Genomic DNA, 13,060 nt, shown 5'->3' with positions numbered 1-13,060 from the left:
GTAAATATTCAAGTGTTCTTCGCTATTTTGCTACTTTGTTCGAGTAAAAGGTAAATCAATTTGTTTTGCTTAACCGGTTAGTATTTTTAACATTTATACTATCTTCACATTCACATATTTGTGTAAGCTATTGTCTTTTTTTTATGTAGAATTCGTCATTAAATAATTGCATATTGTCTCACCTTGACTAATAAGTGTGATTACTTGTGTAGTTATGTGATTACTTTGACAGGTTTCAAACTTGAAGTTCAAGTTGAAGATTAATTTAAGAAAGATTTATTTGTGTATTTGAATATATATATATATATATATTATTTTTGCCTATTTTATTTATTCGAATGTTGTAACAATTGTAACTCTAAAAGATGATATATATAAATTTATTTGGGGGGTCGTCTAGGGGAGGGGGGACTTACATGCTACTTGTTCATTATTTTTTTTTAGAAATCATGCCTAAGTTTTTCTTTAACCACCTAGAATTATTGTTTGGTAGATGTTATAATCTAACCAATTTTCAATTTGCTCGACGCTTTCGTTAATAAATCTTTAAAAATAATAATTAGACTCCATTAATTTTTGTATGTTAAAATCAAATCGTAATAATTTAGTAGGCTGATTAGGTGTTTTAACAATGTTATAATTTTAGCATCATCTTGTCATGTAGAAATCATGTCTAAGGTTTAATTTGTTCATAACATTTAAATTTACAAAATTATGCATATATGTATTACTTTTTGAACACCTAGAAATCATGCCTATAGGCTTGTAAATAAACTTTTAACATATCCATAAAAAATAGAACTTGTTTGTGTATATTTGTGCCCTCCCCCCTAAAATTAGTTAATATTATTTCATGAGTAATCCCATTCGTCTTCTTGAAGATTTCTGCATTCCTTGCAATATGTTATTTTCTTAAAATAATAATGATACTAAAATCATTTCATGCATTTAACAAATTACTTGGCTTTTAAATATATTTCATATCAAAATCTTACAACATGATTTTAAAAAAGTCATTATTCAATCTTCCTTTAAAACTTTGGATTGATTATGACATTTTTTTTGAAATAAATTACAAGTACTATCTCCTAACCTATCGTTAGTGGGAAAGTCAAAGGAACTAATGAGGTCTAGTTTCAATTTTTAAACCGACGCATCCTCGGAAGTACCACCTACCCATGAATTTCAAAAAGAATTATGTGTATTTATGTGTAAATATTTATGTGCCTACATGTAAACTAAATCTTTTAAATTATTTTCAAAAACATAAACTATTTTTAGACCGACCTCAAATCAAAATTGTTTCTATGGTGGAGGAGCCGATCAACAATATCGTGGCATCATCCCTAAAAAGAAACAAACATTTTTTTTAAATAAAAATTCATATTCAAAACTTGCTCAATTTTCAAACTTTACTTTTGCACATACTAATTGCTTAATTTTGCCAAATTTGTTTATAACTTAGTCTCATGTGCTAAATACAAAATAAAACTTGATTGTTTATTTATTGCTATCACCTAGCCTTACATGTTCAAAATAATAAAATAGTATTAATTGTTTTTTTTTATATATTATATTTGTTATCACTTAGCAAGATTAAACAAATTAGTAAATGTAGTGACCTTGATTGCTAATTGTAACCCTCACATAGTTTGCATGAGATACGGCCGGGACCCACACTTGTGGACCTCGAGGGATGCCTAACACCTTCCCCTCGAGGTAATTTGAACCCTTACCCTAATCTCTGGCTCATTGACCTTAGTTAGACTTAATTAGGTTAGATAGGTGCCCTAACGCGCCTTAATTCGTTAGGTGGCGACTCCAAACTCGAAATCCCAAAAGAGTTGTTAGGTCGTGCACAAAACCCGTTTTCTGCGAAAATGGGGCGCGACATTAGGAATAAGCTAAGGAACTAAAAATATTTAGTTTTGGAAAGAAAAGAAAAAATTCTGGAAAAATTGTCTAAGTTAAGAAGGTGAGTTTTGGTCATTTTCAAATGGCTATAACTTCTAGTTCATGATAAGTTAGAGGTAGTTTTTGATATGTTTGGGAAGTCCTTGAAGATATATTTCCAGCGCCGTCGAGTTTGCGCATTTTTGATATCGTATGAGTGAGTTATGTCTATCAGAAGTTTGATTGTTAAATTGAGGAAACCCAAATTTGGATTTCAGGAAGGGCAAACTAGTCTTTTCACCAATTAATTTCCTATTTAGTTTTAGGGGTTTATTGGTGTAAAAACGAAGTTTAGGTCAGTTTGGAAGATTAGACTTTACGCTTAAGGCTTGGAGAAGAGAGAATAGAAGAATGAAAGGGAGAGAAGTCAAGGAATTCGCCATGAACGTCAAGATTTGCTAGTAAAATTCGTCCGGAGTGATCCCTATCAAGGTATGTGAGATATTTTAGTGTTGGGTCAGTTCACCCACACACCAAACTTGTTTAAATTCAGTATTTTTTGAATTGGTTGAATGAAAATAGTAAAGTTCTTGAAGATCATTGTTGAATTCCTGTTGGTTGAACTGTTGAGTGCTTGTTGTTGTATTGATTCGTAATTTCGAATTATTTTTTGAATTAGATCTATTGGGTATTGAAGGTACCAACGATTCTAAGGGTTTGAAAAAAGAACTATGGAGGTTTATAGGATTTAGCATTGAAAAACGAGAGGAGAAAGTCATCAGACACACCTGGGCAGCACCAGGCGCAGCAACCCCCATCTGCGCCATAGGGCCTGGAGCGGCGCGCCTGCAGTGCACCAGGATAAGGCTTCTGAACTTAAGTCTTGGTGCGACGGACCCCGAATGTGCCCAAATCAGCGTTTTTCGTCAAGTTTTCGTAGTTTAGCCTATATACATCCTTCTAAAGTGTATTAACACTCTCCAGTGATTATAATTACTTCAAATGATTTCTAAACACCTAAGAATCACCAAAAACGTGAATCCTAACCTTGAATTCATAATTTCATTCAAGGAAAGTTAAGATCCAAGTCAAAGTAGTTAAGAGTCAAGTCTAAAGTTAAGAAGCAAGTCCAAAACAAAGTTCTAAAAGGTTGTAAGAGTCTTTACCAATGTTTAATCTTGCTTTATGACTCAAGTTTCAAGTTAAGTAACAACAAAGAGTTGAGTTCATTTTCTCAAAAAGTTATAAGGGAGCTAAGTATTCCCTAAGAGTTGATTTAAGACTCAAGTTTCGAACTAAGTAAAGAGTAAAGAGTTGAGTTCATCTCCAAAAAATTATAAGGGAACTAAGTATTCCTTAAGAGTTGATAAATATTTTCACATTTAAGATAAAAGAAAACTAAGATTTCCATAAGAGTTTTGATCAAGAAAAGAGAACATCGATTCCAAGAGAGCTTTTAAAGCTAAGTGTTGAGCAATTATCTCAACCCAAAGAAGAAAGTTGTTTTAAAAACACATGAGCTAAGTATATTTTGGAAGTAATATTGAGCACATATATGGGGATGCCAGTTCATAATGACTCAAGTCTCCATAAAACCATGCAGTCATCATCAGTATTAATGTCATACTTTTTAGATGATCACATAAGTTAAGCTAGTGGATCCACTAAGTTAAGTAGTTCTATGCGACGAAAAAGTATAGGACAGTTCTGGCAGCGTGAGCAAGACGTTGTATCACCACTTAGGCTCATATGGATGGTTGTCGATTAGAGAATCCCCCACAGAAATCTATATTACTTCATATATAAGTAAAGTAAGTTTGTTATTTCATTTCTTTAACGAACTAAGTGTTTTTCATTGTTTTACAAGTTTTTATATATTGCGTGTGTTTTATTACTTTATATTAAGTGAAGTTATTCATGAGTTGAGCAGAGATAAGGTAAGTATCCCTTCTTACTCTTTTTCAAACTTAAGTTGTTGTTAGCATTGGAACTAGCATACTAGTATATTCAATGTACTGATACCAACTGGCGTGCATTGTATCATGATTCAAACGCACGTAACCAGGATCAGTATCATCCAGCGCCTCGTTGATCCAGCTGAGCACTCGGGGTCAGTGGTGAGCCTCTTTGCATTTTGGAGGACACGTTTATTCGCTTTTCAGTCTTTCTTTTATTGGATGTTGTGGGGTCTGTCCCTACATCCATCTTAGTATTTTAGAGGCTTCATAGAGAGTCACACTGTTAGTATATAGTCTCTCATTATTTGTATAACAGATATAAGACTTAAGTGTCATTTAGCGAACTTGTTTTCTTTTAAATTATGAAATGAGGTTGTTTATTTTGAGTTAACTCTTCCGCTGAGTTTAGTAAGCCAGACCAAGGGTTCGCTCGGGGCCAGTAATGATTTTCGAGTGCCGTCTACGTTCAGAATGTAGGATCGGGGCGTGACAATAGAAATGTGAGTTTGAAATGGAAATGAAATAATGTATCCGATAATTGAGTTTTGAGTGAACAGAAAGGATTTTCGTATTATTTTAAAATGGTAGGAAAATATTGAAAATTCTGTAACTCATGGTGTATAATTTGGTAATTTTTCTTTTTTTAATTATTATTTAAGTTTGTACTAAAAAGATCAAGCCAAAGTAAGCTTAGCCCAAGAAAACAATCGAAAAAAATAGTCCAGCCCATTAAGTGAAGCTATTGGCTTCTATATCATGTATCTTAAAACGTAGGGTTTCTAAATTGAACTCCCTTTCTTTCTCTTCATGTCGCCGCAGGGAGCGCAGTAAAATCAAAATTTTCTCTATCAGTCGCTTTGGATCATTAACACTTTTCTCTTGGTTGCCATGTTTTCTCTCTTTCTCAGCTCGCAGAGGTAGTTTTCCAGCTTGTTCTTTCCTTTATTCTTCATTTTTTTATTCTCTTTTCTCTTGTAGAGATATCTTCGGTGGATCAGTGGTTACATGAAGTGATTTCAACAGAGGTGTCTCATTCTGTGTGGTGGCTCACAACTCTCGTTAAGTCTTCATCTTTTTCCTTTTTCTTTATCTGTCATTCTCTATCAGTTTCTGCATTTGTAATAGAATCTCATCATGTAGATTATCTGAAGCTCGTCCTTATCTCTCATTCTATTAATTTAAATCCCCCCCTCCCCACCCCACCTCATCAAAAAATAAAAAATAAATTAAAAAATGTACATATATTTTGCCTTTTTGGTCCATCAATATATATATATATATATATATATATATAAAAAGTAATTGACTTGGAAGTAGTTGTTTTAAATGGTTTGTTGACTTAGAAGTTCTAACACTTCAGAAAATTTAGGACTTTGAATACGACAAGTTATAATTTCAAATAAAAAAATTAAAATTAAATTATTCTTATTATTATTTAAGACTTCTAAAAATTAAATTCAAGACTACTCAAAATAATTCTACAAAGATATTAATATTTATTCAAAATCCAACATTTTAAATACGAATATATAAATATAAAAAAAAATCAATCTTTCCAATCAATTTTTTGGTTTACAAATGAAAATTTGTGTGTGATAGAGAGAGATGTTATAGGCATACCCAAATATAGATGATGACTTATTGATCACAAAGTAAAAATTAAAAGACAACAGTTATAATTAATATTGGAGAAACACCATTTCATTTACTACTACTCTTCAAAAAGAGGAATTTAATTTTTTCACATTAACAAAATATATTACTCCCTAACTAGTCATAAAGATATAAAGTTTTTTTCAAACACCTTACGCATAAAAGTTGAGATCATACAAAGTATTCAATTTACCCAATAAAAAATCATAATTGAAACCCCCAATTTGTGTAAATAATTGACTTCCTCTAAACAATTGTCATTTTTCTTGAATAGACTTTTCAGAATTTGTTCTTTTTTAAAAATATTTTAACTGTCAGAAGCTGCATTAGCAATAATAAAGATACTCAACCAAGTCATTTTCTTGTTAAATGCATGGTTAATTTCAAGTACAAAATTTCTCTTTTTTTTTCTTTTGAACTCCATCCAAATATATTCTGACATAAAAAGTATTTGATTTTTTAAATGAAATTTCATGATCAAAGATTGAAAAAAGAGAGTGTATTTAAGAAAATTAAGACGTGAAAAAATGGGAACTGCAATTTATTTTGATTTTTTGGCCTATTTAATCAACTTATTTTTGCTTCCATTTTTTCACATTCCAATTTTCTTTTCTATTTATTCTTCCTTTTCCCTAATTTTTTAATTAAAAAAATTGGTTATGAAATTTCATAAAATAGTTATACCTTGTCGGAGTTCGAAAGAGAAAAACTGACTGATTTTGTGCTGAAATCAAATACTCATTTAACCAAAAAAATAATTTGATTGGGTACTTTCATTACTGTGGATGTCCGAAAATTACAAGTTTAAGAAGCTTGAATTTGAAGATACGAGACCTCAGTTAAGAGATTTTTGACTTTAAATCGAACGATAAACTACTCTTTTAAACTATCATGGATTCCTCTACATCGTTTTGTCCATCTTTTCGGACACACACTTTGGATTATTAGATTTTTGTGTCACTTTCGTGGTTGCATCCCCATTTTTGTCTATTTGAAGTTTTGTTACTACAATTTCCATCAGTTTCTAGGGGTTTATTTTGTCAAATATTGTCATTTTTAATTGAGTTTATGGCAACTCAATTCTTTAGCAGTTTTAAAATACTTCCCTTATATTTTTATTATGACTTCACAAGTTTTAAGTTACTCTTTGAGTTGAGAGTTGGTTCTCTCGTGGAGTTAGTATGGATCACTATTCATGATGGTCTAGATCGATAGAATCGCGACACTTAAATTTTACATCAAATCAAATTAACTCATATAAAATGACACACAAAAATACTTTATATAATATAAATTATGCAGAATACAATAAATAAATAAATAAGTTGCTTTCTAACCAGCAACAAAAAGACATTTTAAGGTTAAGCTAGTATCAGCCATCTACTCCTAAGACCATTTTCAATTCCACCCTATTTTACTCTCCATTTTTTATATTTGAATAATAAAATAGAGAATTGGATCTCCAACCACTCTCTAAAAGGCTCTTTATCCTCTATTTATACAAGGTGAATAATAGTTCTCTAAATTTTGCAGAATTACTATTTACCTCTCTATTCACTTTTTCATTATTTTAATATATTTCTACTATTTATAACTAACATTTTATTTTTCATACAAGGCTATTAAATAAATTTTTAGTGTTCATAATTCTTTTTAAATATAATATAACATGTTAAAAAATATATTATTTAGTAAATACTACTTTCATCCCGAATTAACAATATTTTAAATATACTTTTTTTTTTCAATTTTTGTCAGTTCAAGAGATAATTTGATATTATTATCATTATTGATTTTCACTATGAAGAATGCACAAAATTTAAATTTAAAAATACAATACATGACATAATAATTTAAATACAAGATACCAATACAATACATAACATAATGATTTTTAAAATCATAACAATAATTTGGTAATCCGGTAGGTCATTTTTCAGATTTAACAATATCCGAAAAAAGAAGTGTATGATCTAGAGAATTGTGGTGTTTGTTATTGTGGTTGTGCTTGTTGATTTCTTTTTTCAATTATTCATAGTTGTTTTTTAAAATTTAGAATAAAATATAATTTTATAATAAATAAAGACTTTTAAGAAAATAATAATTTTATATTATACAAAAATTATATAGAGTGATTATTTTGAAAAATGAAAGAATGAATTTATATTATGAAATAAGAAAATGAAATTGAAATAGAAATAATAATATAATATTGAGGAGAGAGAATAAGATTCATTTTTAGAGAGTAAAATGGAGAATTGAGTTGGAGTTTTTTTTTAACAATTTGAGTTGGAGTTGGTTGTCTGAAAAAATAGAAAACTCTATATTTGAGGAGTAAAATAGAGTGTATGGATGGAACTGATCTATTTTACCCTCCAAATATAGAGTTTTGTATTTTTTCAGACAATCATATCCAACCTAACTTCTCCAGTTTACTCTCTAAAAAGAATATTATTCTCTCTCCTCAATATTATATTATTATTTCTATTTCTTTTTTATTTTTTTATTCCATATTTTTTTCTTTCTTTTTTATGAATAATCATCCAATATAATTTCATGTAATATAAAATTTTAATTTTTTGAATTTTTTTGTTTGATATTAAATTGTATATTACTCTAAATTTCTAAAGAGCAACTACGAATAATTGAAAAAAGATATAAACAAGAACAATCGCAATAACAATCACAACTTCTTTAAATCATACACTAACTTTTTTTTCGAATATCATTGAATCTAGAAACGACTTACCGGATAACTAAATTATTGTTGTGATTTTTAAATTATTATGTTATGCATTGTATCTATTATTATCTTGTATTTAAATTATTATGTTATATATTACATTTATAAATTAATTTTTTTATCTTATCATTTATATTTTGTGCATTCTTCATAGTGAAAATTGATATAACATCAAATTGTATCACAAATGACGAAAAATAAAAAAAAATATACAACATTATTAATTCGAGATGAAAGTAGTATATATAAAATAAAATACTTTTAAAGGTGTTATATTAAATTTAAAATGAATTTCATATATTAGAGATTTAATTAATAGTCTTATATAAAAAAAAATATGTTGATTACAAAAAAAACATATAATATTCAAAAAGTGAAATAGAGAGAGTGCTCCAAATTTGAAGAATTACTATTCAACTCTCTATAATTAAAAAGTAAAGAATAAAATAGAAAGTACTTGAAAAATACGTTCTTTAATTTAATCTTCAAATATAAATAATGAAAAGTAAAATAGAACGGAATTGAACATGATCTAATGTAATAAATAAAGAGGTGTAAAGTCATTGTGTCACTTTTAGCAGTCAAACTTGATCATAGAAGGATGTGGTCTTATATTATATAGTTGGAAAAATCTATAAAACTCATAAATCATAATTGATAAACAACAAAGAGAAGCACTCCAAGTCCCACAAATAGTCGTTTCAGTCCCGAACAAAAGCAAAAGGGAAATATAAGTGTGGATGATGAAAGAGTAGAATTATATTATAGTTCAATTTATACGATATAATTTTAATTTTAATTTTAATCATTAAATAAAAATATTTGATCTTAATTTATTCGTATGATCATTAAATATTTTTTAGCAATATCAAATGCTTGCAACTTTCCATCAGCATCAAATGTTCTGTTTTCCACAAATAATAAATGAACAATAAAGGTGCATTCAACAAAGATCAATTCAGAAATGACAAAACAAAATTTAAGAGTTTGTTACTTACATGTGATAGAACTTAAAAACGACTCAACCAAATATTAAAAAAGTGTGTTTGGATCGATCAAACTCTCGTTGTAAGTAGTTATATTAATCTTGTCACCACGTTTAACAAATGAATCACACCATAACAAAAATTTCCCTTTGGATGTCTTGAACGAATCACGTATTACATCGCGACACATAAATCAGTGGCCAATTTTATTTTAAATATTTAAGTCCAAGATTCCTTCGTCTTTCATTGCCCACAATGTAAAACTATACTCCCCATCAAACTTACAAGCAGAAGAAGAACAGATTTATATTCGTTTTACGACGAATATAATATGTATTCATGCTCTCTCGATCTCTCTCGCTTCTCTCTTTCTAAAATGAATACAATTATATTCATTTTGATACAAATCAGTTGTATCGATTGTATTCGTGATACAATCTGATACAACAAATACAAAAGGAATTCAACCTCCCTCTCCTCTCTCTTTCCATATCTCGCTCATTTCTCTCCCCTCTCTACTCTCCCTAACATGTAATGTAATTCATATTGACTAATGTATGTGTATAGATAACCAATTAAGCTTAAAGTATACTCATTTATCGAAATATGCTAACTTATTGTAAGTAGTCTTTAAAACATCTTAATATTCCTATTGTCCTTATGATTCTCTTTATTTTATTTTACTTGTATACAACAAAGAGGTGTTTCATTACTCGTCAAGTTTACCAAATTATGTTTTTTTGGCTGTACTCAAATTTAGAGTTTCAAAATATTATTAATAAGATTAGTTAATAAGTAAAATATACTTCTAACTAAAATTTTCTTGAGAGATGTGTCGAGTGTACTATATCACATATATCCTGTGAGAGTGGTATTACACGTCTTAGGGTGTTATTAAATTTACATTTGAATAGTAAAGATGTTTAATAGATCATCATAATCGTTTAAGTGTGTAAGTGACTTTTTGAGATAAGTTCAGAAGAAAATTTGTCCTTTTCCTATTTAATATTAAGCGTAGAAATAAAAAAATATTTAAAAATTCTTTCAATTTCATGATTTGGACAATTAAATTAAAATAATTATTTTTAGAATGAGCGTCAAGTAATGTAAACGACAAGGTCATTCTCTATTGTCTATATAAATAAACAAGTTCGGATTGATACTAATGAAGTATTACATAAAATTATAGTTTAAAATCTGAATAAATACAATACGTAAAAAATTGACCATAATTAAATTAGTTATTTATTGCTTTCTACATCGAAATATATTTGTATAGTTATTATTCTCTCTATTTTCACTAATATAAATAAATGTTAGAGTCTTGACTATTATAAATAAAATCAATTTTCTCATCAAGCTAAATTTACTTCATTAAAGAACATCACTAACTTATATATTTAATTAATATTTCTCACTGGAACATAACATTTAAAGTTATTTTCCAAAAATAAATATGAGAGTTATTCTAAGTAGAAAAATTGTAAGAGATTTGTGCAATTTTCCATTAATGAAACGGCAAACATATGACTACTATTAACTTATATAAAATCATGCATTAATTACAAGGAACTCTTAACCTCATATATATAATACGACTTATATTGGACAAAACATTATTTTATTCTTCATATATACAAGAGAAGACACAATCAATATCTACATCAACAAAGAAATCATCTCCCTAATGGAAAAAATTGTTAGGTTTTGTTTCACTCTCCTTCTCCTTACACTTCTCACCAAAGGTAAACGCTTCTAGCCTTTTGATCTTAATAATGACTAGTATATGTATATGTGCGATGCGTGGATTAGTATAAGTTGTATATTTGTATATATACATAAATTTCTTTTGTTTCCATACGACTTTTCATTAATAATATTACATTTTTTAAAGATCTTTTATGTATAATAATTCTCTTTTTTATTGGTGAACTATATTGCACAGAAAAAACAATTCAATCAACCTTTCATAGCGTGCTTTTTCAAGGAAATAACAATAGGAATTAGTAAAAAAAATGATTTATGAATAAATTATTTTTATTAACCTTTCTCTTAATAGGACATGTGTCATTATTTGTTTAGACTACTTTATTTTCTTGTTATTCTTTAACTTGTTTAAATTGACCCAAACAAATAAATCAAATCAAGATGAATCTTTTCCCCCAAATAATTTACACTACAATATTTTCATTAATTAATGGGTTACGTATGTCAAGAATAAATATCTTTTTTTTTAATAAAATGGATGGTCAAATTTTCCTTTATTCATGGTAAAAAATCTTTCATTTAAATATTCATGTATGATTCCCATATCGGGTCAATTTTGCCCATTTAGATAATTAAATACAAATACTCGTAGTTCTTACACCAAATCGTTTATTATTCCTTTAAAATTGTCAAATATTTTGATACAAATTTAATTATCAAAAACGACTAATATTTATTTGGATCTGATTTGTGTTGTTGAGATTACCATGATTCAACTATTAGTGAGGAAAAAATTATGTTGTTCATGAATTGTTGTCTGCTTCAACCTGAAATATAATAAGAGAATATTTTATTTGATTGTGTAGGTATTTGGAGTTGTGGTTTGAACAATATAACAATTGGAACAATAAGGAGTGGTGTAGTAATAAAGGGAATGCCAGAATGGAATGTGGTTGTTGTGAACAATTGTGATTGCCCCATGCAAAATTTGGTATTGTCTTGCAATGATTTTCAGACAACAGAGCCAGTGGATCCAACTCTTTTCAAGCCTTTGGGAAACAATCAATGCAGTGTCAACAATGGCAATGCCATAAAAGGAAAGGATACTGTCAAGTTTTCTTATGCTTGGGATCCTCCTTTTTTTCTTAGGCCAACTTCTGTTAATGCTTCATGTTGAACAAACTATTATTTACTATATATGATGTCGAGTGGGCGTTCAAGCCACCTGACTATAAGCAGAGGAGGTTTGACTAGTATCATACTATTATTATAATTTGAATTTTAATGAGAGGGTTCTAATAGGTTCTTCTTTCACTTGTAAATGCTCTTAACCTTAAATGTTTGGTTTAAAACGACTCTCTAGATCCATCTATTGAAATTCCAATAACTATAACTTTTAACGGTAATATACATAAACATATTACCAATAAAGAGTGCTAAATTCTTTAGCGATATTAATTAAGTTTTAAGTTGTTTTGAGTTTAGCTCGAATAAATCATTTTATGACATTAATTAAGTTTTAAATTGTTTTGAGTCAGCTCGAATAAATCATTTTATTTATGTTTGGGCCAAATAAACCAATGCAACTTGTTTAATGAAAGTGATTTTTTCAAACTATATATATTATATATCATACACGAACTACTATTATCTACGTAGCCATATTCTTAGTTTATACACGCATAGTCAATCTTTTTCACAACGGTGTTTATACATGATATACAATATTATATACAAATCGTAGATGGTATATCAACCTTGTATAACAGTAAACAATAGTATATAAAAAGGTGTTTGTATACACTTTTACATTATTATACAATATTTGTGTTTCCGTTTTTGGAGATGAAAGAGGAAAGAGGTGGCAATTTCTGGTTCGAAGTCAAAAGCCAAGAGTCAAAATATGTACGGAGTGAGCTAGGGAAGCGAATGAAGTTGCGACGAGCTCTGTTCTCGAGTTATATAAAGGTGCAATAACATTATAGTGAATCATATGGTGTGCCTTAGGGTACTGTATGTACACATCCTATGAATGCCACTAGGAAGAATCTCTTAATATGAGAGAATCATTCCGAATAGTGTCATACTAAAATAACTACGATCCTTTTTAGAAAAGAGTG

General features: G+C 28.7%; 1 protein-coding gene across 2 annotated transcripts; it reads left to right on the top strand.

Moving 5' to 3' along the window:
• The first annotated feature begins 4,621 nt into the window (after positions 1 to 4,621).
• Positions 4,622 to 12,295, top strand: LOC114074460 (TPD1 protein homolog 1B-like). 2 transcript variants are annotated; one of them, XR_003574851.1, is made up of 3 exons: positions 4,622 to 4,768; positions 4,830 to 4,909; positions 11,807 to 11,875. XR_003574851.1 is itself a non-coding variant. In XM_027912473.1 (2 exons), exons 1-2 carry the CDS (start codon positions 10,921 to 10,923, stop codon positions 12,115 to 12,117), a joined length of 369 nt encoding a protein of 122 aa, XP_027768274.1. In that variant the 5' UTR covers positions 10,611 to 10,920; the 3' UTR covers positions 12,118 to 12,295. The 2 variants fall into 2 exon arrangements, 1 of the variants encoding a protein (XP_027768274.1); XM_027912473.1 differs by lacking the exons at positions 4,622 to 4,768; positions 4,830 to 4,909 and adding an exon at positions 10,611 to 10,978 and having other exon boundaries at positions 11,807 to 12,295.
• Positions 12,296 to 13,060: the final 765 nt, after the last annotated feature.

The sequence above is a fragment of the Solanum pennellii genome, chromosome 10 (genome assembly GCF_001406875.1).
Source record: "Solanum pennellii chromosome 10, SPENNV200".
Taxonomy (NCBI): Eukaryota; Viridiplantae; Streptophyta; class Magnoliopsida; order Solanales; family Solanaceae; genus Solanum; species Solanum pennellii.
Note: the sequence above shows the minus strand (reverse complement) of the source record. Positions and strands in the feature narration are given on the sequence as shown.

What these genes read in the sequence shown, in the direction of transcription:
- LOC114074460 (XM_027912473.1), top strand. Translation starts at nt 10,921, where the DNA reads ATGGAAAAAATTGTTAGGTTTTGTTTCACTCTCCTTCTCCTTACACTT. An exon ending in CCTTACACTTCTCACCAAAG is followed by an intron (nt 10,979 to 11,806) that starts GTAAACGCTTCT and finishes TTGATTGTGTAG; the next exon opens with GTATTTGGAGTTGTGGTTTG.